The 27,468-nt window shown below is 54.5% G+C and overlaps 2 protein-coding genes across 2 annotated transcripts; both read right to left on the bottom strand.

The window, feature by feature from the left end:
- Nucleotides 1–4,978: 4,978 nt before the first annotated feature.
- On the bottom strand, nt 4,979–7,457 carry CHAC1 (ChaC glutathione specific gamma-glutamylcyclotransferase 1). Its single transcript, XM_019725542.3, has 4 exons — nt 7,442–7,457; nt 6,970–7,340; nt 6,512–6,547; nt 4,979–6,090 (listed from the first exon to the last, which is right to left on the bottom strand). Exons 2-4 carry the CDS (start codon nt 7,216–7,218, stop codon nt 5,689–5,691), a joined length of 687 nt encoding a protein of 228 aa, XP_019581101.2. The 5' UTR covers nt 7,219–7,340; nt 7,442–7,457; the 3' UTR covers nt 4,979–5,688.
- A 9,494-nt stretch (nt 7,458–16,951) lies between these two features.
- DLL4 (delta like canonical Notch ligand 4) lies at nt 16,952–26,149 on the bottom strand. Its single transcript, XM_019725458.3, has 11 exons — nt 25,754–26,149; nt 25,377–25,646; nt 24,795–24,852; nt 23,721–23,987; nt 23,205–23,265; nt 22,993–23,123; nt 21,335–21,504; nt 20,932–21,151; nt 19,083–19,785; nt 18,520–18,628; nt 16,952–17,989 (listed from the first exon to the last, which is right to left on the bottom strand). The coding sequence occupies exons 1-11, from the start codon at nt 25,817–25,819 to the stop codon at nt 17,984–17,986; spliced, it is 2,061 nt and encodes a 686-aa protein (XP_019581017.1). The 5' UTR covers nt 25,820–26,149; the 3' UTR covers nt 16,952–17,983.
- Nucleotides 26,150–27,468: the final 1,319 nt, after the last annotated feature.

Here is a 27,468-nt window from a genome sequence, read left to right as displayed (position 1 = left end):
CAGCGTGGGCACGGGAGGTGGGGTGGGGCCCCCATGGCACCGAGGCTGGAGGGGACAGCAGAGCCCAGGCCACTGAGAGGGCTTCATCCTGAGAGCTGTGAGCTGCTGTCAGAGTTTGTCAGTGTGGAGGGTTGTGGCGGGAGCTGCATTTCACATTACGTGGATAATAAATATCCAGGGAGGGCACAAAACGGGGGAAGGTGGATCACGTTGGCGGTCATGACAATCACCCCCAGAAAGAGGGAGCCTGCGGGCAGTGGTGGTAGTGGGTGTGTGGAGGTGTGATGAGGGAGGTGTGAGAAAGAAGGCGGGGGGTCCCATGACTGAGCTTAGATAAGTGGGGAGCGCTCACCCTGGGCTCCGCCTTACTGGTGGGCCAGTGGAACAGGGAGGGGCCAGGGTGAGGGGCAGGATCCAGAACAGAGCAAAGGAGGCAACTGAAGCGCCAGGGGAGGAGCAGAGCATGCGGATAAGTGGGATAAGTGTGCGTGGAGGGTCTGGCCTAAGGGGGAGGGTCAGGCACGGGGGAGGTGGAGAGGGCTTGGGTGGAGGTGCAGGTCAGTGACTGGAGAGCAGCTCTGTGGCTGAGCCCTCAGGGTGTTTCTTTCCAGCTTTCCCTCTCTCCTGAGGAAATGCCCAGGGTAGGGGTGAGGGCAGGGGCAGGCCTGAACCCAGAAGGATGGACCTGGATGGGGGGCAACTCTTCCAAGGCAACCAGGAAAGGGTAGAGGAGAGTGGCCTCCCTGGGCCGCTGGGCTGGGGACGAGGAGGGCAGAGGATAGGCCTGCTCAGGGGCTTTGGCCAACTCTCTTTGACAGCCACCTGATAAAGAAATGCTCACTGCTCAGTTCCAATTTCCACAGCCACCATGCAATTTACTGTCCAAACCTGGATGCTTCTGAGAATGAAAGTAATAGTTATTCCAGGAAAGTACGATTAACTAGGCATATCCTGGGCATACTGGGATCTGTGGTCGCCCTGGCGATGGGGTGCGAGCCTGGCCCTTAGGGACACTCCCTGTGACTGCTGCCTCCCCCAGTTGTCCCTGGGCACTGAAGTGGGGTTCATATCCTGCAGCACCCGACCCTCCTCAGAGCCAGGCCTGGGGAAAGGCGAGGTCTCTCCCATTTGAGGTCCATCTCCCCACACCTTCTGCTTCTCTGATGACTGATATGGCTGCTTCCACTGTCTTCAGGGCAGTGACAGGCCCCAGAGGTATGTGGTCCTTTCTGGGCAGGGGGGCCGGGGGAGGAATCACCTGGAGAACCTTTAGGGACCTGCCAGCCCTAAACGGGTGCATGGAGTCCAGAGTGGTTCATCACGTCGCCTGCACAGTCTAGGCCCCTTCTCAGCAAAACCATGAGATCCCCAGTCTCCTTCCTCCTGCTTACCCCCATTTCCTAAGAGCTGTCCCCACATCCCCAGCGTGTGGTTCAGCCCTTCCTGGCACCTTCCTGGACTGTTGCAACTGACGCCCCCCGGGTCTTGCAGCCTTCGAACTATCTTTCCTCTGCCACAAGCACAAGCCTCCTTAAACCCAGGCCTGAACGCCATGTCTGCTTGACAAGCAGACAAAACAAAAAGAATAAAAACAAAGCCCCTTCTGTGGGAAGAAAAACACATGAAAAAACAAAAACATCACCACAGAGCTCAACTTCCCTACAGGACAAAGTCTATCACTTCCTCCATGAACGGACTCCAAAGTAGCTTTCAGCCTGACCGCCAACACCCCAAGGCAACCTTCACAGAGCTACTTGCCAAACTGCGTCCCTCCCTCCTTTGCTGGAGCCATAGCCACACGTCTGGAATGTCCCTTCTACCTGGTGGGTTCGTGTGGCTTCTTTAAGGCTCTCCCACACCTGACCACCTCTGCCCCATCCCCTAAGTTCCTGGAGTTGCCCTTATCCCAGACCAGGTTTGAGGGTGATTCTGTCTTCCACAGCTGGCGGTCCAGGGCTCTGTGGACCTTGTAGACTCAATAAATGGGGATTGAATTGGTTGATCTTTCCTATTCACCCTCAGTTCTCCAGAAGGATGTCCCTGAGCGATGGACAGGATGATTTCTGAGGTTCCTGCTAACTCGGAAACTCCTTCATGCTGCAACCTAAGGTTGGGCGCCCACACATCACCCTGCTCGAATCCCTCCAACTAAAAAAGAAAAGAAACCAAAAAAATTTTAATGATCCTACACCAGAATTCCTCAAAAATGGCTCAGGGACCCCTGGGGCAGGGGTCCCAAAACCCTCTCAGGGGCTCTTTGAAGTCCAAACTATTTTCATAATAATACTAACAGGTTATTTGCCTTTTTACTCTCATTTCCTCATGAGTGTACAATGGAGTTTTCCAGAACTATATGATATGTGGATTTGCAAAAGATTGAACATAGAAGCAGATGAGAATCCAGCTACTTCCATTGTCAGACATTAAAAACATATAACAATGCCGCGCTTTTCACTAAATTTGTTTGTTTTGGAAAATAAAATCATTTTTCTTTAAAAATGTTAACATGTAATGTATATATTATCTTTAATTTAATACGTTTTAAACCTCTCGGTTTCTTATACACTAAATGTTGTCAATAGCTATATCCCACATAAACAAAAGCTTTTGGAGGCCTCAATAATTTTTCATTTGTAAAGGGGTCCTGAGCCACCTGTGCCCTCCCCACACCCTCCATTGCTCCTCTGCTTCTCTCCCGTTAGCAGCCAAATGTTTTGAGAGCTGTCTATATCCCCTGCCTTTGGCTTCCCACCACTCTTCCTGAAATTGCTTTCACTGAGGCCACCAAGCACCCCCAGCGTTTCATCTAGTGGACACTCCTGTCCACACTGTCCTTGACGTCTTGGCAGCATAAGCCTGGCCCTCTTGGTTCTCCTCCACCTCAGAGCTGCTTGTTCTCAACTGTTCTTGTCTTGTTCAGGCCACCAGGGCTGGGGTCCTCAGGGCTGGGCTGGACCCTGTTCTCTTTTCTCTCCTCTCTCAAGCCCATGTATGGCTCCCAGTCTCTAACTGCAGCCTGATTTCTCTCCTGAGTCTTAGACCCACATATCCAGCTGGATGCCACTGCCCACACGGGCACCCCCAAACTCAAACACACCAGCCACACCGAATCCTGCTGACCTCACCCCCTAACCTGCTCTCAGATCCACACTCCTGTCTGTGCCCACTGACACACCTCAGCTCAGGTCACCTTCACCTCTCCTGGGCCTCCCTTTGGCCTTCCTCTTCCAATCTGACACTGCAGCCAGTTTCCTTATTGTCTCTTCCCCACCCAGAGTCCACAGAAGGAGCCCATTGACCCAGGAAGAATGCCACCTCCGCAACATGGCTCACCGGGCCAGCCAGCAGGATGCAGGATGCAGTCCTGCCACCTGTGCAGCCCGGTGTCCCCTCCCCCACACACTCTGTCCCAGCTAATCTCACCTTGTTTCCCTCACTAGCACAATCTGTTCCTTGCCTCTGTTCACTTAAGACCCCTTCTCCAGCTCTGGGCTCTGCTTCATTGTTCTCTCCCCCAGTAAGCCTTCCCTGACCACCCCCACCCGGCCAGGAACCCTTTCTCAGTGCAGTGTCCTTATCTCCTCCCATCACAGCACAATTTCATACTGAACAGTCACCATTCAGAGTTTCTAGGCTCCTAGTTCCTTGAGGAGAGGGATTTCTTCACTGCTGTACCCCCAGTGCCTAGAATGGTAACTGGCTTATAGCATCTTAGTAAATACCTGCTGAATGAATGACTTGAAGAATTTGAACCCATGTGTAACTGGCAGCAGCCCTCCCCACCCCCATTTGGTGTAGAGCAGGGTCTGCTCCAAGCACCCAGACTGACTGCCGGCCCTGCCTCGGCACAGGAGGCCCGAGAGGCGGCCGCCCAGGGCTCCTTGCCACCCATTGTCTCGTCCTGCTGTGCTGTCCTGACTGAGATCCCAAGAATCTGGCCGGACTCCACACTTTTCCCATCAATGGCCAAGACACGAGGCTGCCAACACATGGGCAGCTTCCCCAGGCACAACGTTGACCAACTTGGTCAGAGATGACCCTGCTGGGGACACCCAGACCAATCCAGGACACTAGCCACAACAGAAGTAGCAGCAACACACACCACACAGTGTTCCAATGCAAACTAATGCTCCGAGGGCTGAACACTTTTCTGGAGGTCGGTGGGCTTGTGGGAAGGGCTGGGTTGCAGCCAGGCTCTTCTGCTGAAGGCTTTCATCTGAGCCCCACACCATTCTGCAGGTCCAGAAGCAGAGGCTGAGCCCACTGAGGGGCCATTCCGAGTGTCAGAGCCCAGGGTCAGGATGAGATCCTGGGGCCCAGCGCCAGTGAAGAGTAGCCAGAAGCAGGCGGGATGAACAAGCAGTAGCCCAGAGGGTATCTCAGCAACTCATTCCATTAGGGAAGAGTCCTGGCAGGTCAGGACAAGACAGAAGACACAACCCACACCCCAGGAAGTAACAATGAACACCAAGACCTCAAAAGTCAGAGGGTCACCAAGCCCTCCAGACCACAGGAGTTGCTGTCAGCATGGTCCCAGAAGTTGTCTCCACCCTACCCTATCCCACGTGTTCCCCTGATAAAGCCAGAGATCTAGCCTCAATGTCAGGAAGAGGTGGCAGCTGGCCCTGCAACTGCAGGAAGCCCCATTCTGAGCTCCAAGTCCACCAGCCTCCTCAAAGCAGCTAGGAGGAGACACAGGGTACCAGGTCGGTGGCAAAGACACTGTTCACAGGGCTGCCACATACAGCCACGTGGGCTGAATTCTGCCTGACTCAGGGGTGTTCTATGTGTGCACTGAGACATGAGTGGTACCCATACGCGTGGTGTAACCTTGCAGTCCTGCCTGCTGAGCTGCCCGCTCCCTGGGAGAGAGGGATGCGGTGAAAGGGAGTCCTTTCCCCTTTTATGAGACTTCTAGGGCTTCACAGCCCCACTCGCCCCGACCCCTTTGAAGAACCACATTCCAGCACAGCACAGATTATAAGAGATCCGTTTATAGATAATATTATGGGACAGATGGTATGATGCCAGGGCCTATAGTGATAAACTTCCTACCAATAGATGAACAGATAGACAGGATTGGTCAGACACACAGGACAGGGAAGCACAGCCAACGGCTTAGAGACCTAGGCCCAGCCTTAGCAGCTGTGCCTGGGCTCCAGACCCAGCTTTGCCCGGGGGACCTGGGGGATAAGCAGGGCTGACAGGGGCCTCAGTTCCTACAGGCCCCCTCTCCTCACTTCCTCCTGTCCCTCATCAGCAGGCTGACACCTTTCTTAGGCGGTATTTCTGGGGCAAGGGAATGGGTGATCTGGGGGGTCAAGCCTCTTGAAGGCTCCCTGGGGAGGTTGAGGCCTGGGGAGTGTGGGGTTAGCAGCAGCACTGAGGGGAATCTGGTCAGGCACCGGGTGTCTAGGGTGGGGCACCACTCAGCAGAGCCCCTGTGTCCAGGGCAGGCCCCCACCCTGCCCACAACACCAACATGGTGCAATAAATAGTTTCAAGTAGTAAGTCAGTATCAGGCAGGAGGGAGCTGGAGGCTGACAGACAGGCGAGGGCTTAGGTAGAGATGCCCCTGCTGCCATGAGTCCTCTCATTGGGCTCCTTGTATCAAGTCTGTCTTTGTGCACAGAAGTGGGGACCTGGCCCCCTTGTCCATGTAGGCACTCCCTGCAGGGGCTCAGCCCCTCAGACCAGTGCCAAAGCCTGCTCGGTGGGGCAGAAGCAGGGCAGCATGGTGCCCACAGCGTCCACGATGGCTGCCAGGTGCTCATCCTGTGCCTGGGGTCCACAGAGCTGCATGAAGTCTGCCAAGCGCAGCAAGTACTCAAGGTTGTGGCCAGAGAAGCCACGGCAGGCCAGGATCTGTGTAGCGATGGCCTCCTCAGGCGCAGGGCCCAGGTAACCAGGGTTCTGTGGGGTGGCCACGTAGGCCAGTGCCTTGAGTGGTTGGTCAGGGCTATCTTGGGGGTAGAAGGTGACCTCCTTGGTATCATAGCCACCGAGCACGGCCTCCCGCACGTTCAGGTACTTCAGGGCTGCGCTCACCTGCTCACCTCGCACCTGGTATGCAACACCCCAAGTGCAGCCCTAGGAGGAAACACGGGCACCTGGGTCAGTCACAATCGTTCCTGCTGGTCCCACCCCAGGACTGTGCTCTCTAAGGACATGGGACGAGGGCTGATGAGCCATCTCGTAACAACACATCGAGTCCTCATTCTCCCTTTCTTAACAAGGGTTGACAGGGTGGTCTAGACCCAGGGTGAACAAGATCACTACTCAGAGTGTGGTCTGAGAACCAGCGTCATCACCTGTAAGCTCGTTAGGAATCTGAGTTTTGGGCTCTAACAAGATCCTCGGGAGATTATTGTGAGAAGCACTGAGCTAGACCACCCTTCCCTTCCACCAGAGGGACATCTAATCTGGCCTGCAGCCAAGGACCTACAAGCTCTGTCTGTCCACACCCCTCCATGCTGGACCCCAGGGTCCTTTTCTTCACTCAGGCACTTACCTCATGATCTTCAAGGAGGGTCACCACACGGCCAGGCTAGAAAGGGAAGAAAGATTTTGAAAGGACAAGTTAAAAATCAGCTCTGCCATCAGTGCCAGAGGAAATCCTTATCAACCCTGCCGGCCCAGGCCTCAGAGAGCCCCACTCATGCAGGAGAAAGTGGAAGGAGTGATGCATGGATGTAGGAGAAATAAATACAGGTAGTGGCCGGGACTGATAAGCAGAAATATTCATCAACACAGTGATCCACAGGATCACAGGCTCAAGCCACCATACAGTGAGTGATCCACTAGGCACACAAATTTAAGCCACAAACCCCTGACACAGGTTTACACATATCCCCCATCAGCACTGAGTCACAGTCTGCCCAGAGAGCCCCGGACGTTTCAGGGCACCAGCGCCCACTATCCTGCCCCCACCGCAACACCTTATTCTCCGGGGCATGATCTGATGCTCACCATCTTGTCGCTGCCCCGATGGAAGGTGTCTCCTTGCCAAAACCTGCGGCTATAGCCGCGCACGAAGCCCACACGGCTGTCGCTATAGGCGAAGTCGGGCCTCCACACCAGGGAGCCGTAGCCGAAAATCCACAGCGCTTGAGGGTCGACCTCGACCCGGGGCGGCTGCGCAGGCGACGAGGAGGGTGGTGACGAGGCGGGGGGTGGCGAGGCGGGCCCGGTGTTCCGGGCTGCAGACTCCTGCTTCATGGTGCCGGGCACAGGGACGGGCCCGGGCGGCCTCCCGGACAGGTCTCCGGCGCGGGCACGGAAAGACCGACGGACACGCACACCTGGCCTGGCACCGCTCGGTCGCTCCAGCTGCGCGGCCCCTGCCAAGGCCCTTTATAAACCCTCCGGCTGGCAGGCCCCGCCCACCGCAGCCAGCTGCCGCGGTGATTGGGGCGGGGAAAATTCCCTTTTGGCCAATTACCTTTGTATTTTGCTGCCCGGTTAACCGCGCCGCCCTCTGAGTGGGTAATTGAGCCTCCGGCCCCTGGTCCAGTGCGCCCGCTGATTGGTTCGGCTCCATCTCTGTAGAAAACCTGTCAGGAGTGATGCAACGGCGGGGGAGGTTTCTCAAGCTTTGGCATGCAGCAAGCGCGCCTCGGATTGCGTCAGGCGGCGGGCAGTGGGCACGGACGCGGACACTGGTCGTCCCCCTGTTGCCACTCTATGACCTGGGTCTTTCAGGAACCACGGCAGGCGGGTCTCAGGCGGTGTCTCCCCAGAAGTTCTGCGGGTGCACCTGGCCAAGTCACTGCCACCCCAGACACCCCAGAGAGCTCCTTCTGACCATGCCCTGCACTGGCCCTGGGCTCACCAGGTCTCACCAGGGCCAGTGCAGGACCTGGCCAGAAGGAGCTCTCCGGGCGGCGTAAATGCCTGTCTCTGGGGCTCCATCCGCCTGATAGCACGACTCTGGAGAAGCCGTCGGAGGCACCCTCCGCATTCCGCACAGGTGTCTCACGTCGTTGGCCCACGTGAGCAAATGGAGAAACGGAGTCACGGGGCTGACAAGGGATTCTGCAGAGGCTGTGAAGCTGAGCCAGGCCGGGCGCCGTGAGCTTGCGGACCTCAGTGAGGGCGTAGCCTCGGGCCAGGAGTGGGACTTCTTCAGCCCCGATAGGCTAGGGAAGAGTCAGCCAGAGAGCTTGAAAGTGCCGCCGCCGACCCTTTGGTGTTGGTGGCGGGACCTGCGGAGAGAGGCCATAAAAACAAGAAAGCCAGACCAATCCTGCCCTGAGGCTGTGGGTTTAGTTCTGCGGATACATGAGACTTTTGCGTCAGTGGGTTGGGTTAATCCTTAGGAACTGAGGTTCCGGGAGCAGCGGACCCAAGGAGGGCCAAATTCCGGCTCCCAAAGGGCTGTGAGCAGCTACCGGCCTCCTCACTGACAAAGGGTCCTCAGGCCGCCTGGGGTTGACCCCTAAGCAGCGCCAAAGGGCTATCCCTCTGGAGATATCTCTGGCTGAAAAAAGGAAACAGCAGAACGCCTGTCCCGCACGGACTGCTGACAAGGTTCCGGGTGAGCCCACTGGCAGGGGAAATGGACAATATTGCTTCTCATTCGATTCTAATTAGATATTTAAACTAAAAACTATCTGCACACTTAAAGTAATCATTCCAAGGTGCCTAAGACATATTCTCCAGTAGGAATGTTGCACGATGGTGTGTATAGTATGAAGCTAGTTCTTTTAAAACAAGTTATACATTAATGTTTGTAAAAATAATGATATATTAATAATAATAATAATCTGGAAGAATATCCCTAAACTGTTAGCAGAACCTGTCACCAGAGGAGGACTTTCAATATTAAATGTAAACATTTATGTAAAAGTTTGGGGTTTTTACAAGGAGCATCATGAAGTAGTTTCCTAATTGGAAAGAATTACAGGTAAAATGGTTCTTTCTAGTTATTCCTTTCTGTTTCCCTCCATTCCCCATGTTTACTCTCCCTTCTTCTCCTCTGCTCTCTATCTTATTCCCATATGACACCTACTCTGCTGCTAGTTTCTGAGGGAGAATATCGCCCCCCACCCCCCATCTACCACCTTTGGGTAGTTGGGTGAGAGACAGAGAAACTGGTATGAACACCTTGCTGGAAGTATCTGAACTGACACAAACAACCCTTTGAAAAAGCAGCTTGTTGATACAAATCAAGAATCATAAAATGTCCCTGCCCTTTGACCAATACTTCCACTCCAGGAAATTATTCAAAATATGGGGAAAGCCATATGCCTGAAGATTCTTCAATGCTTTGTTATTTATTATAGGAAAAACAAAAGAAGAAAAACTACTTAAATATCCAAAAATAGCTAAATGTTTAATTAAATTCTGGTCAATCCACATGGTGGAGAAATACACACACACACACACACACACACACACACACATCACACAAAGCAAACAAATATCCAACAATAGATAAGTTACATAAATTTAATATAGACATAAAATTAAATCTTTGCAGTCATTACAATTACATATGCCCACACTTATTAACATGGAAACCTATCTAAGATGTATAATTAAGTGAAAAAGCAGGTTATAAAATAACCTAATCTAACTCTTTAAACCTAAAGAGTCTGTATGTGTTTCTTTGCTTAGGAAAAAAAAAATCTGGAAGAACACATAAACATGCTCAGTGATGACCTCTGACTAGCAGGACTCCATGAGATTTGCACTTTCTTTTTTATACCATTGCAGATTGTCTGGGATTTTTAAAAAGAGAACATAAACCATTTCTATTTTTAAAAAAAATTAAAAAATCAAAATAAATATCCATTATGAGAACAACATAGTAAAAATTCCTATGATTGCATAGTAATGCAAAATATGACTATCACATGCACTGTAATTAAAACTATTACAACAACAAAAACACGATGCCTGAGGAAAAAGATGGAAGGGCACCATATACTAATGATGGATGTGTTAAGGTATTGGGATTTGGGGTGATTCTCCTCTATTTTCTAAGGCTTATGAAGTATACTTTTAATAATAAAAAGTTCCTTTTAAAGAGTAGTTAATAGTTTTCTGGTAGCTAAGGGGCAGATAACGGCAGAATCCCCCAGAGAACATATTTAAGATGCCCCTTCTGAGACCTCCTCCCACCAGGACGAAAGCCGCAGGTTTTAATAACTCCCTTGGTAAGATCATCAGGAACCAGGTCTTGCTCCAGGCAGAGTTAGGCCCTCCCTCCTCTCTGCTCCCACAACCCTTTACCTCACTTGTTTATTTTTCTGTTCACCTCATGCTTATAACAGAAACAATCATTTATTGCGAGCTTACCATGAGCTAGGCAGTTTGCTAAAATCTTTTACATCTATTCTAATTACAAACTTCTCCACTACTTTGTGAGATGAATATCATTTCACAGATGAGCAAACTGGAACACAGAAACTGGAGCTTGAGACTGAAGGCACGTAGTCCGACCCCAGAGCCTACTGGCTACAAGCATTTGACATCTTGCCTCCCAGAAACCTGATGCTCCCTGAGAGCAGACGTCATCTTTGAAGGACCGGGGGAGCCAACATATGTGGCCTCAAGGAAAGTTCTCCATAAAACTAGGTAGAGGTGAAGCTCTCTTACTTGAAAAAAGCCAAGGCACCCTGGGGTTCAGAAGAGAAGGAATCCTGAAAGACACAGGTTCAACCTTGACCCTCTCGAAATAGGAATCCCCACAAAAGTTGGCCTAGGGGTCTTGGCCACCTTCCCAGGAACATGTCTTACTCCCTTTCCTTCCTTATCCTTGCCCACGACATCTGTCTCCTTCCCTCCCAGTGGGACACTCCCAGGCAGTAAACCACTCACTCAGTTGGTTCCTCTCTAACTGCAACAACCATCCCGTCTTTCCTCCTAAAACTCCCTCAGGAAGGGGCTGCAGATGTCATGCCCACAGAGGTGCCAGCTTGTGAGGGGTGATGAGAGAGCACACCTCCACCTGGAAGAGTTGCACATGCTATGCCCCTGGGGGCTTTCCTTTTTGGACCTCCCCCAAATTAATCTTTCCTTACGGTTTTCCTTCAGGCAGTCACTTCTCATGGCCTTATGATCTGTTTCTCATTTCTCATTCTAGTCACTGCAATCAACTCCTGGTGTTAGTGCCCCCAATTAGCTGAAACAATGGAAGTGTGTGTTTTAGGAACTAGGGGACCACGCTAGTTTATTGTGCTAAATGATGAAGTTGCTTTAAAAAGCTGCTGATTCCAGCTTGCCCAGATTTGAGCCTCACGCCACCATTTACCATCTCGGTGACCTCAGACACGCTGTCTCTGGTCCTTGGTTTCCTCAGCTATGAAATGGGAAATTATAGAACCTTGTAGGTTCTGATAAGGATTGAAAGCAATAACAACTTAGCCAGCGCCTGGCATGTGGGAGCACTCGATACATGTTGGCTCCTTGTTATTTTACTCCAGACTTTTCACTTTCCATTTTGTCCAGGATAAAGCCACAGTTTACTGTGATATTGTAATTTATAATAAGATATATGTATATATGTGTGTGTGTATATGTATATATATATATATGTATATATATATATATATATATATATATATATATATATATATGAGGTCTGATAGTTAAGGTTGTGAACTCATCCTAGAAAAAGTGCTACCTACTTCATTACTGAATACCACTATGGTCACCTTCGAAGTACTCCCCTTGGGAAGCTATGCACCGATGCCAGCACCTAGTCCACCCTTCAAAGCAATTTCAGAACTCTTTCTATGGAGTGGCCATCAGAGCTGTCATCACGTTACCCTTGATGTCCTGAATGTCATCAAAATGTCTTCCTTTCAACATTTCCTTTACCTTTGGGTAAAGAAAGAAGTCATTGGGGGCCAGATCGAATGAGTAGGGAGGGTGTTCCAATACAGTTATTTGTTTACTGGCTAAAAACTCCCTCACAGACAGTGCCCTGTGAGCTGGTCGTGATGTAAGAGCCATGAATTGTTGGCAAAAAGTTCAGGTTGTTTTCGTCTAACTTTTTCAGGCAGCCTTTTCAGCACTTCCAAATAGTAAACTTGGTTAACTGTTTGTCCAGTTAGTATGAATTCATAATGAATAATTCCTGTCATAAAAAAAAAGGTTAGTGACATTGTTGCAACAAGTTGGCAAACTTAATTGTCAGACCTCATACGCCCCACCAACGCTCTGGCAAAAGGATGGGAAGAAGAAGTAACTGAATCGCTCAATACAATCTACCTCAGAAGAGGGAGAGAAGAAAAGAGCTGTTCTGCTGGTTATGCCACCTGAATCCAGGGCCACTGTTGGTCCCCTGTCTATAAAAGCAGGGACTGTAAGAAGTCACCCATGTTTTGGCAAAAGGGTTCATTAGATGATGGGAAAACCTGGCTCCCTGTCCACTTGTAGCTTCCAAGGAGGGAGAAAGATACAGCTGATTGGATACCCTGGTATGGCCAAGGTTCCAGTTATTCAGATCTGGCCGAGTCTACCTGGAAAGGAAGAGGCCAGGGCTCCAACAGAGGGTTGGGATGGTGGGGCTTCTCTCCCAATTCTAAGGAGAGAGGAAGGTGTAGTTTGTGGGGGCAGGAAGTGGCTGGCTGCAGGGCTAACGAGAACTGCAGAAAGGAGCATTTCAGAGGAGGGACAGGGCAGCATAGAGGAGAGACCCATGGAGTCAGAGTCAAAAGTCAGACCCCATGGAAATGCTACAGAATGGGAGAACTTGGCTTTGGGAGAGAACCCTAGAAAAACAGCCCATGTGGAGAAGTATGACTGCTCGAAAGGGTCCTAACTGTGGGGGAAGACTCTGAGGCCCACGAGAGCCAAGGAAGTGAAGCCCCTTAAATGAAAGCAGCTGGGACACCATTCTCCAAGAATGGGAATGGGAAGTAGATCCCAAAACCTTTTAGATCGCTTTTATCAGAGAGACAGAAGAGGAAGCACTGAGTGAAGGGAGTCACTGATGGAGGTGAAACTGAACAGACCGGGCCTAGTATGATGGGCCTGGCCCAGAAGTCTGCCACTGTGGAAAAGGGACATCAATCCTCGGACAAGCCAAGTGGTACCCAACCTGAGCCAGGAGGAGGGATCACTGAAGACAGACAGGCAGGCTAGGCCTGGCAGGGCTTCGGCTCTGCCCTGCAGGGAAACCATGACACAGTGTCTTGGGCCCCAAGCTAACCACCCTGTCGCTAAATCCAGACTTCTGCGATACCAGTTACCTTGCATCTGGCCATAGCCTCAGCTGGCTTTTTGGACCCTGTGTCATGGCTTCAGGGGGTCTTTGGGATGAAAGGAATAGACTGAGCTCACTCTGGGCCTGAGTGTTATAGGGTGCAGGGCCTGGGAAGCCAGGAAAAGATGGCAAAAGCCTCTTGTGGTAGATCTTCAAGGGGAAGGGGACTCTTGAGGACTTGGGGTCCTGTTGTCTCTTCCCACATCCAGGATCTTCCTTCCACTACTTCCCATGGCAGAGGAAGTTGACCTAGATTAGTGGTGTTCCTTAAAGACAGGGACACAAAAGGAAGCAATGGTGGAGGCAGCCTGGGATCTCAGCTGCCTCTTTGCTGCCTCCCTGGTCTTAGGGCTACTGCTGGGTCCATCCAGCCAGACTCTAAGCTCCTTTCCAGCCCACGCCCATGCTGTGGTTTGCTAGCATAGCTTGAGAAGACTTAACCCACCAGTGGAAGAACTCATTACTCACGAATATTTTCAAATACTAACTCATTTCAACCTCATAGTAATGTGCAAGAGATATTATCGTCTGAGAGGTTAAAGATACTTAACTGGATGGTTAGTTTCCTTGGGTAGTGACCATGTTTTATCGCCAGTGCCTGGCATATGAAGGGTGCTCAAACAGTGGGGAGGGAATGAAGAAATGGACCTGTCCCAGGTCACCTGGTAATGAGAGGTGGCGCTGGCAGGGAGCTTCAGTCACCCACTCAAAACCGGTGCCCTCTCCAGCCCGTCCCCATTCCCTTCTATTCAGGATGCCAGAGGCCAGGGATGCCCGGAGAACTGAAATCTGGAGGTGGGGAGAGAGCTGGCTGCTGCGATGACTCAGGATACGTGAAAGGACCCGGACTCTCTGGACACCCTGAGGTGTATTTAGGGAAAAGCGTCCTCGAGTTTACTCGGCTTAGAGATTCGAGACCTGGAGGGAGCTCGGCGCGACAAGGAAAAAAACTGAATTCGCATCCAGCTGCCGCTCCCTGGCTGGTACCATGGGCCCCAGGACAGAGAAGGGCTGACCCGAGGTCTGGAGGGGCCGGCGGCCCCCATCGGTGCGCAGCCCCGATGGCCTCGCAGCGCCCTCTGGTGCACAGCCCGGACGCCTTCACTGCGGCCCGGCCGGCTCCCAGGACCGGGGCGGGATTCGGGGGTGCGGGAGGCGGAGCCGAGTGGGAGGGGTAGTCTCCGAGAAACTCGCGGCCTTCGGCGGCTTCCCCGCCCGGGAAATGAGCCGGGGTCGGGAGGCGGCAAACAGGAAGTCGGGCTGTAACAAAGAGCGCGGGGGGCGGGGAGCCTGGGACCTCCGGGGCGCCCGGCGGCTGCGGCAGGTGGAGGGCTGACCGGGTCAGCGCGCCGCACCTGCCTCTTCCGCCTCGCTCAAGGCTCGGTACCCAACGGGATCCGGCCGGGCCACGGGGCTGAACTGTGCGCCTTGGGCGCGAGGTAGGGCGCGGCCAACTAGGGAAGGCTGCTAGGACCTCGCAGGCGCATCCTATCCCCGGGAAGGGACAGTCACAGTTCCCTAAGTGAATCACTTCCATCCCTTTCCCGGAATACATCAGACCACGTGGGGGCGGAGGGCTGGGTCCACAGATCCTGGGGACCCACGCGGAGAGGAGGGGAGAGGCCTGCGGGTCCCCGTCGTGGGTGGAGCATCCATACGACCTACGTTTGGTGGCCTTGTCTAGCCTGGATTGGGGGGAGGTAGGAGACACTGTCCTTTTTTCCTACACCCTAGCCAGTTGACTGTGGCCCTGAGGCAGCAGAGGAGACCCCAGTTGAGCAAGCAGGATAAAGGCATTCCTTCCTTCTTTACAGCCTCTCTGTGACTCACCTCCCCACAGTGATATCCAGGTGGTTCCCAGCCAGTGGGCCCTGGAAAAGCAGCTGTCTTCAGAGCTGGATGGAGGTCACGGTGGGGTCAGACTTACCCTGTAGGCAGTACACACTGCCTACAGGCTGTTAAGTGCTGAACTCTGACTTCTCTTGTGAAATACCCATACGGATTACACGTGGGCATTTGCTAAGCCATGGAAAACACTTCAGTGAGTCTAGAGCTATCACCTGGCCTTGTTTCTGCCATGCCTGGGACCTCACCTGTGCACCTGGACACTGTCAGAAAAGTCTTGGGGACCTTACCTATGAGAAGGGGCTGGACCCTCAGGGAGTGACCTCCTGGAAATCCTGGGGAGAGGAGGGCTTCAACTATGTCCTGTTCACACCCAAGTGCCTTGTCCAGCTTCTGCCATGTCACTAGCGGTGGAGCCTGGCATGAGCCACAGGTTGGAGCTGCCCAGACCAAGTCCACACATGAATCCCATTCTCTGTCTAGGGTATTAGAGCCGATGAGTGTGTTTCGCCAGCCAGCTCCTCTCCAGGGCTCTTCCCTGAGAGGCTGGCTGCGCGTGCAGTCCAGCACGGCCTGGTGCCATGGACGTGCAGGCCTGCGGGTGTCCTACCTGTCCCCACATGGGAGCCTCGTCATCTCGCCTTCGTGTCCCAACCCAGTTCCCCCCACCCCCCCAGGGCCCGGGAGCTGCTTTCCTGTTTCATTTTGGGCAGGAAGAGTGAGGTCGTGTTGTTCTTCCCCCTGCTGCCGGCTCAGGCTGTGGGAACAGTTCCCTGAATGCTTTCCTGTTTGATACCCTGTGTGTGCAGCAAGGGGAACAGGGAGGAATGAGCAAGACGTGGAGCCCGTGTGTGCAGGGAGTGTGATGAGCCTAGGTCTCTGGCTTCCATGTCTCTGCGATAAGCACCCAGATCAGGGGCGGGCAAGCTGTGTGTCAGGGAGAAAGAGGAAAAAGGTGGCAAGTAGCACTGCATATCTGGACTCCACTGGGAGCATCTGGTGAGTCTATTTTGCCTTACTGTGGACAGGCTGAGAGCTGGGAGCTTCCACTCAGCTTTTTGTCAATGGCTTTTTTTTTTTTTTCCTTTTCATCATTTGCTCTCCATGGGTTATGTCTGTGGCTTGAGAGAGAGGACTGTGGCAGCTTAGGACCATCTTTCACCTTAGAGGAAGCAAGGCATGAAGCTGAGACTGGAAACTCCCTCATTAGTGCCTCGGCCAGAGAAACCTGGACACAGGGAAGGCCATCGCCCCCTCCTCCCCTCCCTTCCATCTTCAATAAACTCGGGCAGCTCTGGGCAAACCAGGTACCCAGCTGCAAGGAGAACAAACCCAAGGCAAATCCCCTGCTCTGAAGACCAGTGCCCTACTGGGGCTGAAAAGAGAGTAGGGTGCCAGCCCATCTAAAATTGGCAGGAGGAAGGACCCAGGTATCATCATGGTTCAGAGACGCCATTCTCCAACAAGAGAATCTTTTGAAAAGAGGAAAACAGGCATGATTGTCCCCATCTCCCAAATTTCTGTATCCCCCAAGTTGACTCAGGAGCCCACAAGCTTTGTCAGACTTGAGGAGAGAAAAGGGGGGTAGATTCAGGCCAGGGGGCGTATCCCCCAAGGAATGGTGGGAGCAGAAGGGGAATGGGGAGCCACAGCCAGCCTCCAACTATGAGGCAGGGAAGGCTGGCCGAGGCTGAGGACTAGATGGGCGAGGCCAGGCTCCCCAAGGACTGGAAGTGGACAAGAGCCTGGAGCACAGAGGCCAAGCCCAAGTGCATGCACAGGTCCCAGGGGTCCTTGTGGAACAGCTGGCATCAATATGAGAAGGGGCGTCAGAGAGGACAGGGAGAGGATTCCTACGCAGCCATCACAAAGACAGAACCCAAGAAGTAATAAATTCCTGTACACATCTGTTCCATATTATAAATACACATTATATACAAAATAATGTTATAAAATGTAGAAAGGTCAGTGCTTCAGATTCTTAAATTATCGAAATACTAGACTCCAAAATAAACTACAAAAAACAAACAAAATAAAAACTCATATTATTGATTTCTGAAGATCAGCTGGGGGCAGTAGTGGGCATGGGCAGAGCCCAGGCTCAGGGCCATAGGAATGGGCCTAGGTGATGACAACACCCCATTTCTCTCTCACTGGAATTTCCAACATCACTGCCCTGAGCTCCCCACTTAGGCCTGGCACCCCTGGCTGGCCCTCTACCTGTCTGCTCACAGGAGCCCAGAGATACCCAAGGCTGCAGGCTGTGGAAGCCAGGTAAGGCTTACCAACATCCTTGCCCAGAGGGCCTGGGCGAGGAGAGGCTGGGTTGTGTCATGAGCAAGACCCACATGCAGTAGTTGGAGGCCTGGGGCAGAAAGTGCTCCTCCTGCTTTGGGCGCTTACCTCACCTGCAGGGCAACTCCTGCCAAGAGCCGCACCCAGTGGTTTCCTCACCCACAGATGGCCCTGCCCTTACTGGCCTCCTCTCTCCTCTCTGATTTGGACCCAGCTGTCAATGTGGAGCCTGGGCCAAAGGCACTTTTGGAAACACAGATGCCAGTGGAGGCCACAGCAGCTCCAGGCCCCACAGGGCCATGGCCACTTCCTCTGGAAAATAGGCCAGAGCCCCAAAAGAACCCTCTGAAGGCCACCGCTGGCAAGGCAGGTCCAAGTGGCACCTCTCCTCTCCTCTGTTTCCCTGGCTGGTGTGGCGGCCAATCTGATGCCAGATAGACACCCGAAAGTGTGGAAGGTACTGCATCTCTTGGCAAGTTCACAGTCTGTCCAGTTCATGCCATTCCCTCTTCCTCCTGAGAGCAGCACGTTGCATATTAAAAATGTCCCATCCAGGATGCAATGTAAACAATGCAGAAGGAAGGTCTAGCTGCTGGGCAAAGCTGGGATGTCCTGGGAGCTCCTGCCTTATACCTGGGGAGCATGTGGAGAGTAGGTTAGTGGGTTACCTTGGGGTACAAGCCCCCCCTCCATGGCTGCCCTGGGCCTTCCTGGGAGAAGATAATGGGGCAGGTGGGATGAAGGGAAAGTAGGGCAGCCCTCCCCGGTCGTCAGCCCACACACACACGCCTGGGAGTCTGTGCTCATAAGGTGCGCCAGGGGACAAAGCCAGGGAGAAGGGGCAGGAGGGGCACAAGGTGACCATGGTCACCCACCAGCAGCTGGGAAGCAGTGCCTGGGAGCTGGCCAGGTGCCACAGCCGCCCAGCCCGGCACTAACACAGCAGGAAGAGACCAGGCCCGGCTCACCAGCACAGCTCCTGTTTCACACCCTCTGCGGCAACAAGGCCAGCAGGGACCCGAGAGCCAATGAACTTGGCCTGCCCAGGAAGGGTCCTGACCCACCTCAGAGTGGCCCCTGGGGCCAAGAGTAACCAGGCCACTTTCCCATTCCCGAAAGGTAGGAGGGGACATGCTGGGAGGGCAGGTGAGCCCAGCACTCACCTCTGTGGCAATGATACATTCGTTTCTCTCCTCTGATATCAAACACACAGACTGGTACACAGAGTCCCTGGGGGAGCATATCGCTGATATCCGACACTCTGGCTTTTCACTGAGGGAACACAAGACAGGTCGCTGAGGGAGGGATGGGGAGAGGGCTGGGGGAGGGTGGGATCACTAACTGGACCCTGGAGAGCCAAAGGGCACTGGCACAAGTGGCTCTGGGGGAGACGCAGGGACTGGGGATGCCCAGTGCTAGCCTGGGCGGCAGTTAGGAATAGGTCCCTAAGAGAGCCATAGGACCCCACCCTTCCCAGAGGGTCTCAGGCCTGGCAAATCCAGCATTACCATTAGAGGCAAGCCATGCCGTGGAATGGCATAGTGTGGACACTTGACATTTGTGAATGAATGAATGAGGGACAAAAAAAAAAAAACCCTGGCAGAAATCCTATTGGAAGATCAGTAGCAAAACCTCACTTGCTTAAAAGCAGTAGCTTGCCCGGGGGCAGCCCCAGCAGTAGCACACGGGTCTGTGGCCCGGCCCTGGGCCTCCGGGTGCTGCTCACCTGTGTAACCGCAGTGGCGCCTTCTCCCCTAAGGTCTTGTCGCTGTGGGAATACTTCCCCAGCAGGGCCCCCCGCCCCAGGGGCCCTGGGGCCAGATTATAGTCCAATGTGTGGTTCTGCTGTTTGCCACAGTTGGACTTGTCCAGGCCACAGTCCACTTCTAGCTCCTTCTTCTGGTTTGTGTTCTTGAGCTGGGCAGCGGGGATGAGGTTGTCCTTCTGGAAGTCCGACACGTTGTTCATAGCCTCCCTGCTGCCGTCGTCCGGCCGCCGAAGCCGCAGCTGCCGCACAGCCACTGCCACCATGCCCAGCAGCACCAACACCACCACCAGCCCCACACCCAGGGAGACAGCCACCCAGGGGAAGCTGGGTGGCATGCTCGCAGGGAATTTGCAGCGGCTGCCCACAAAGCCATAGGGGCAGTTGCAGACGTAATTTTCCGGGGAGAGGCCAGTGTAGCAGGTGGCCCCATTGAAGCAGGGTCCCGAGGCACAGGCGTCACTGGGCGTCCGCACCTCACAACGACGGCCAGAGAAGCCAGCAGGGCAGGTGCACACAAGCCCATTCTCCAGGTCATGGCAGGTGCCGCCATGGGCACAAGGGTTGCGGGCACAGTCGCTGATGTGGAGTTCACAGTGGGTGCCTGTGAATCCAGGACGGCAGCGGCATATGCGGTTTGGACCTCGATTCAGGCACTGGCCCCCTGTGGGTACACACAGGGCACAAGTCAGCAATGGCCTGGGAACTCCTCTGGTGCAGAGGGTGAGTGCTCCATCCCAGGAACAAGCTCAGGTCCTTAAACTCAGGTCCTTACGCCTCCATGAATGCAGCCAGCATTTACCGGTCCCACTACAAAGCGCACTGCACGAAGAGTCAGGAGACCTGGCGTTGAGGTGACCCTGGTCACTACGCCTCTGTGGGCTCATGTATAAAAATTACTAGCATCGCACAGAGCTTTACAGTAGAATCAGACAGATTTGCTTGGGTTTGAATCTCAGCTGTCTCTAGCTGGGGATTTGACACCTGTTGCTTTACCTTATTTCTAAGCCTCAGTTTCCTCATTTGTTAAATTGGAGTACAATGCTATCCCCTCCATAGGAGATCTCTGAGGGTTAGAGGAAATGATGCATGAGGGCAGGAGCACATACAGTAAATGCTCAAATAAATGTAATTATCATTGTTTCATTTAATCTTTGAAACCACATGCAAGACAGCGGACACGTATATTTCCCATTCAGTGATAAAGAAACTGGTTCCAAGGGAGTTAACTAAGTGATTAGCCAGAGAGCAGACGCCTTCTCAGCCCTTCTAACCCCTCTCCAACCCCTGAGGCTCCTCTCTTGCATGGTGCTGTTCGCCTGCCTCAAGGTGGGTCACCAGGAGGCCAAGGAGACGAAGACAACCAGCATGGTTTGCATCCCAAAAGATGCTGAACATTCTAGATGCCTTGTGCCATACCAGGCTCCACATGGCCGTGGGGCAATGCGAGGCCTTCAGGAGCAGAGCTCTGACCGCACCAGCCTCCCTCAAGGAGGGACACAAGGCCTCCAACGTCCCTCTCTCCAGCCCAGGACGTCCTGGGGAGGGTCAGAGGCCACCACAGCAGCTCATAGCTCTGACATGGGAATAGGAATGGGAGCCACAGAGGGGGCACCCACTGCCAACCTGCTCCTCTTTCAGAGCCACGCAGCTGATCAAGCAAGCTCTTCACCATCCAGAATAGATGGGGACCCATCGCATCCTGCCCAGAGTTACAGGCAAGGCCTCTCTCCTCTCCTGACCTCCCTCTCCAGAAGGCTCTCTTGTCCCCAGGGCTGTTATACCAGGTTAGTAAGGCAACAAGACGCACCATTGGCACATGGGTTACTGGTACACCTGTCCACTTTCTTCTCGCAGTTAGAGCCAGTGAAGTTGGGGGGGCATTCGCAAGCATAGCTGGCCCCCTGGTTGCGCTCATGGCAGGATCCCCCATTGAAGCAAGGGGAGTCGGCACAGCTCAAGGTGCTATGTTCGCAGTGTGTGCCATAGTAGCCTGGGGGACACAGGCAGTGGTAGCCATCCTCTTTGTCCTGGAGAGAGACCAGAAAGGGGCCAAAGTCAGACCCTGGGTGGCAGGATTGCATGGCTGGGGGTTAGGCCCCAACCACCCACAATGCTTGCCCATGGCTGCATATCCATGGGCCACCTGGGGTGGGGACAATAAGACACCATCTAACCAGATCTCTGCCTGCCTTTGCTGGTCTGGACCTCACCTTACAGCTGCCTCCATTGCGACAGGGGTTGCTGTCACACTCGCTGAGCTTCAGCTCACAGTCCACACCAGTGTAGCCGGGGCGACAAGTGCAGGTGTAGCTCCGCTGCCCACTGTTGGAGCACGTTGCCCCATTCTTGCATGGGGAGTGGTGGGTGCAATAGTTGAGGTCTGCAGAGACAGGAACCAACCAGCTGAGCAGAGCGAGAATTGTCCCCATCTTCAGACTCCTTGTAGTGCAAGTTCACTGCCCATGTTTGGCCCAGACGCCTCAACACAGTCCTCCAGGCCCAACACCCTTCCTCCTCCCCCAGTGAAATCATGTATATGAAGCACCTTGAATCACATCTGACCAGTGCAGCAAATCAAAGTTGAAAAATACAGATGAACAACTAACTGCCTGCCCGGGAAGCTCACAAACACAGGCAGGCAGGGTAGAATGAAGGTAAGGAAGAGGAGTGGATGGCAAGGCTACGTGTTGAGAAGGAAGTCAGAAAAGGCTTCGTGGAAGAGGGGCAGCTGAGTAACCCTGGAAGGAGGGATAACACTTTAACAGGAAGAAATGGTAGAGAGGAGGTGAGAGCCACTATAGGTAGGGACCAGGTATTTTGAAAAGGGGAATTCGTTATGAGGGCATTTCAAAGTATAAATATTTGTTTCCTTATTTGGGAAGGACAGGGAGGGAAAACCAGACAGAGCAAATATAGGGACCGTGAGGGCTGTGTTTGCATATGATGAGTAGATGACTGTGTCACCTGGGAGCAAATGTGGGCAGAGGAAAGAGAATGGGCAGGGACCAGGTGTGTGTGGGGGGAGGGGAGAAAGCAACACACAAGCACAAAGAATACAGGGGCTGAATTCCAAGCCCCTTGTTGCCAGCGAGTCAGAGCCTAGGCAAGTTCTTTCTATCCTGGCAAGCCCCTGCCCACCCTATCCAGGCTTGTGCTGGTGTTTCCATGGCAGCAGCCACTCCATTTGACCCTGAAAATGGGAGGCACATGCTGCAGCTGGCTCCCAGAATGAAGGAGATAAAAGCGCCCTCCCCCACACTGGGGGCTGGCAGACCCCGGTATAGCCAGGAGAGTGACCAGCCTCGTCAAACACCAGGAAGACACAGTGTGGACTCAGGCAGCTGCCTGGCAAGTGCAACTAGGAATGAACAGGGAGGCTGTTTCTGTCCACATGGAGAAGTCAGTTAGATGTCACTCCACCCAGAGGCCTAGCTCACACAGCCTCTAGGCAGCTGGTGGGCACACCCCACCAGACAGCTGTTTAGGGGAGAGCTGCTCAAACAGCCCCGGCAGGTAAGCAAACACTTAGGGGGTTAATAGGTAACTGAGGTAGAAAGAGGAACTGAGCTCGGCATCCCTCTCTCTTTGGCTTTACTGGAATTTATAATATGAGTGCAATCTCCAGGCTGCCAACTTGTCACCCTCCTGGCTTCTGCAGCCACCCTGCCTCCCCAGCACCTGAGGAAGAAGGACCCACCATCGTATTCTAGGCTAGTTGTAAAGACCCTTGAAAGTCCCAAGCTCCTTGAAGGATAATGGGAAAGCCTGCTCAGTAGTCACCAAGTAAGAAGGGTACAGGTGATAATTCTGGCTCCCACTCCTTGCTCATCTCTCCCATCCCCTTTGCAGCCTCTTTCCCCTGACTCACCTTGGTCACAGAATAGGCCTCCCCAGCCCTCATCACAGGTACATTGCCAGGGGGTACTGCAGGTGCCATGGCGACAGCCATTGTGGGGGATGCATTCATTGCATAGGCGGCCCTGCCAGCCTGGACGGCAGCTGTGGAACAAGAGAGGCTGAGGGTGAGCTGAGGGCCTGGCTAGGGGATGAGCCCCCTACCACTTCCGGTCCCTTACTTACATGCACTCTGCTGGCTTGCTGCAGTAGCCATTCTGTTCATGACAACCAGAAAGACAAACAGCTGAGGAAAGAAAACAGGGCTGAGTGAGGCTGGGAAACCAACAACTCTGAAGCCCTATTTGTCCTCTCTTGGCCCTGGGGGTGGCCCCCGCTCTCCTGGGTTCACTTCCCACTCCTGGCCTCCCAGAGGAGCCATGGGTGTCTTAAAGGAAAATAGAGGCACAAGGAAGGAGAATCCAGGCTAAATGGAATGCAATAACAGGGTCCTTGTGGGCTTTGGCACAATGGGGAGGGGCACCAAGGAAACAGGTCTGAGCCCAAACTGTCTTAAGCATCTCCAGCTGTTCCTAAGGCCCAGCCAGTGGGCAGCCCAGACATGCGCTGTGAGGGAAGCAGGCTGTGGTGAGAAGATGCCACCTTTGCCACTTTTTCTTTTTTTTTGCTTTTGCTCAGGGCCCACCACCACCACCCCCATCAACCCCAAGGCAGACGGAAGGAGGGAGCTTGGCTGCTTACGCTGTTCGCAGTACTCCCCAGTCCAGCCGGGCAGGCAGGACAGGCTGCCATCTGGCTGGCACACGTAGTGGCCGAAGTGGTCATTGCGCTTCTTGCACAGGCGTGAGCAGCTGTCCCCATAGTAGTTGTCACTGCAGATGACCCGGTAAGAATAGCGCAGTCTTGTTGGGAGAGGGCCGGTCTGCTCATCCAGTAACCAGTTCTGGCCCACAGCTAGGGAGCCCTGGATGGTGATCTTGCTGATGAGTGCGTTCGGTGGCATGGCCTCTGAAGGGGCAGAGGGCCAGGTCAAGGAAAGGCAGCGAATCCCGGAGGGTGCCAACAACTGATGGATCAAACCAGTTGTTCAGATTACCCCCTGCCAGCAAGCACAGGCCAGAGGAACCCAAGGGTCCCATTGCTTAGCTTCCCTGTGTGTGTGCATCTGCAAGTGGCCTGATACCATTCAAAAGGGGGACAATAGAAGGATGTTAAGATATCCCAGAGTTCTGGAGGCAGATAGGCAGGGGAAAGAGGAAAAGAGGTCAAAATGGAAAAAAACACACCAAAAACACAGAATAAAAAAATGAAAAAAAGAACAGCTCTCTATGCTGGGGAAGACCCCGGGAGCAAGGGGTCCTCTGGTGCCCATTCAGGGGTTCTGCCCTCAGAGATGGGTAATGCTTTTCTTTTTCCTTTTCAAAGTGAGAATTGTTGTGCTGCTGAAATATCCTTTTCCTCTGTGTCAGAACAACATCCCAAAGCCATTATTCCCTTTCCAAAGGAGCGGAATTCGCGAAAGGTGTAAAATACAGGAAGGGGCCCGTCAGCGGCGCTGGCAGCTTCGGCCTTTTCTCACCGCCGTGCTCCCCACGTTCCCACGCCAAAAATAACCCGCAGGAAACGCAATTGTGCTCAGAGTCCAGGCAGCGGGCGGAATCCGAGCGTCCAGCGCGGGGCGCAGCTCCGGGCCCAACTACGCGTCCTGCACCCCACCCCCCACCCCGCACTTCCCCCGCCTATTATTTATTACGGGTTAACTCTTTCGGCGCTGAGCTGTGTCGCCCCCCTGTGGCGGTGGAGAGAGCTACTCACCTGGCCGCAGGTCGTCTCCCGGCGCGTGCCAAGCTTCGATGATGAGTGAGAAGGTACCCTGGGAAGCGAAAGGAGGGGGCGGGGGAAGACAGAGATAGAGAGATGATCAGGGGGGAGGTGGGGATGCCTTGCGGCAGCCTGTTTAATTAATCTAATTGCAGGATACAGTTACTGCGCCCGGGTCAACACAACGAGTCTGCGTGCAGCATCGCGCGCGAGCAGGGAAGGCGAGAGGAGAACCCCGGGTAGACGAGGGTTGAAGGATGGGGGAATGTACGCGAGAGCCATCCGGAGGTGGGGGACGCGCCGGGGTGGTAGGTGATGAAAATAGTATCCCAAGAGCTGAGAGAAGAAAGGGCGTAGAACTGGGAAGAGGGAGACTGGTGAGAGCCTTTCCGAGGATGAGGTCCCTCTCATGAGAGAGTCGGAAAGAAAGGATCGGAAGAGATCCTTTTTTGTTTTGTTTTGTTTTGTTTTGCTGTTTTGTTTTGGAGCGAGGAAGTCTGGGGAGAAGGCTTTGGTCCCAGGGAGCCGCCTTCTCTCGGCTTTCGTGACCTCCCAATGCGCCCAGGCTGTGCTCACCGGCCAGGTGAAATTGAAAGGCAATTGGAGAGGGTTGCGTCCCCCGCCGCTACTGTCGTCCCCGACCGCGAAGGAGTTGGTGCCCAACACAGGTGTGGAGACGCTGCCGAAGGTGCAGGGCCCGGGTGAGACGACCGCCTGGAAGTGCTTAAGGCAGACGCGAAAGAAGGTCCGGCAGCCGGATTCGCACGGCCGCCCGCTGGCCAGTACACCGCGCTCGTTGGCAAACTCCTGCAGATGCAGCTGGAAGACTCCGGAGCCCGTCGCGCGCTATTGCACAGGGACGAGGGAAGGAGGGAGGGGAGCCGTCAGCTCGGCGAACGCGGGGTTCAGGCCCAGAGAGCGGCGGGAGGGGCGGAGGGGGCGCGGGACATTACCTGCTGCCAAAGTGCCACCAGCAACAGTAGCGCCCAAACAGAGGCGCTACGGGACGCGGCTGCCATTCCCTGGAGCGTCGCTCTCTCCACCCGCCCGCCCTGAAGCTGGCTCAGTTCGGGACGCCGCTTCGCCGTGTGTCCACCCGCCGGAGGAGTCTCTGAAAAGCCAGGCGCCGCTCGTGGCTTTCCTCCCGCTTCGCCTTCTCGCTAGCTCCACTCAAATTGCCGTGGTAGGTAATCCAGGTGAGGGCGGCTGGGCGGCGGCCGCGCTTAGGAAGTGTCCTCGGGCTAATCCTGGGACTGCAAGCCGGCTAGTGCCTGGGTACAGTGCACTGGAGGCGGCTTGAGCTGCGGCTCTTGGCCTCGTGTTCTCAGCCTGCGCTCAGCGCCGCTACTGAAACCTGCGCGCTCGGGAGCCTTCCTTATATATATTGGCTCCTGTCCTCGCTGCCTGTCACTCAGACTCATGGTCACTCTCCCCTCCCCTCCCGGCCTCTAGCTGCTACAGCCCTAGCGTCGCCGGGAGGGGGCCTCCGCCCCCGCCACCCCCCCTCCCCGCCAACCAGTCAGGCACAGGTCCCCGCCCCTCAGTGCTGCTTTCAGCCCCTGGGTCCCCCAGCTCTGCGCGTGCCGAGATGACCAGTTCTCCGCAATCGTGGGGTTTCGCGCGGAGATCAGGGCAGCAGGAGAATAGGAGGGGCGGGGCAGGGGGGATGGGGCGGGAGGTGAACGAGTGGTTCCGGGATGGTCGTGGGGGTGGAGACACTGGGGAGTCCCCGTGGGCGGTGCGTCCATAGCCAGCGCTTGTTACCTGCAGCCCTCGAGCAGGTAAAAAGAACTTATGTCCGGAAAGCGAAACCAGCGCCAAAGGACTCGGATCTTCTTCACAGAGCTTCGCGAACCCTAGCCTGGTCGGCCCTCAACCTGTGAACGCCCACCCAACACGCGTCTCCGGCGCCGCAGGGAAGCCAGCGGACGCATTAATCTCTCTGTAGCCACTGGGGGCAAGGAGAGGGGCCAAGCGTCTAGGACTGAGGGGCTCCCTCCCTCCACCTGGTGGGCGTCTCCCGCCCTGGTTGCAGGGGGCGTGTCCAGCGCGTGCCTGCTCCCTTCTGCACCCCGCCAGAGCTCTGCGAGTGCCAGCCCCAAGACGCGTGGTCGCGGAGATGGGGAAAGAGGGCGTGGTCCCCGAGGTAGGAGAGGAGGGGAGCGTCAGCTGTATGGTGATGAGGGTCACCTCCAGCGCTTCCCCTCACCTGGGTTCAGCTTCTGCTCCAGAGCCCACCATCTATCCCCAACCCAGCAGCCTCAAGTCCCCTCCCGCGTCCTGTCGCTTCGTTGGGGCAGGGAGGAACTCTCCAGGCTCCAGAGTTGGCTCAAGCCACTGGAGAGTCAAGGTGAAGGGCTGAGGCCGGGCACACCTGGGTCCCCTCCTCATAGAGGGAGATGTAGAGTAGAACTGGATGCGCACGGACTCATTTGAGTTTCTTGCGGTTTCACCCGTCTCGCCTTCGCGGCTCCTCCGGTGGCCCCACTTCTCAGAGCTGTGGCAGTGCAGCTGCTTTCCCGGAACCTGGCGTGTCCCCGGAGGCCTTAGACCGGGGAGGGCCGGCTTCTCCCAGTCTCGGGGGTGCGGGAGAGGTCTCTCTCTGCGACGCTGAGGGCGGCGGGGGCCCTGTGGCTTCAGCTGTCAGCCTGCCCGCACTGCGATGGCT

The sequence above is a fragment of the Rhinolophus sinicus genome, chromosome 3, assembly GCF_057876585.1.
Source record: "Rhinolophus sinicus isolate RSI-liver-muscle chromosome 3, RSI-T2T, whole genome shotgun sequence".
Classification (NCBI taxonomy): Eukaryota; Metazoa; Chordata; class Mammalia; order Chiroptera; family Rhinolophidae; genus Rhinolophus; species Rhinolophus sinicus.
The sequence above is the reverse complement of the archived record's forward strand: the minus strand, read 5'-3'. Positions and strand labels throughout refer to the sequence as shown.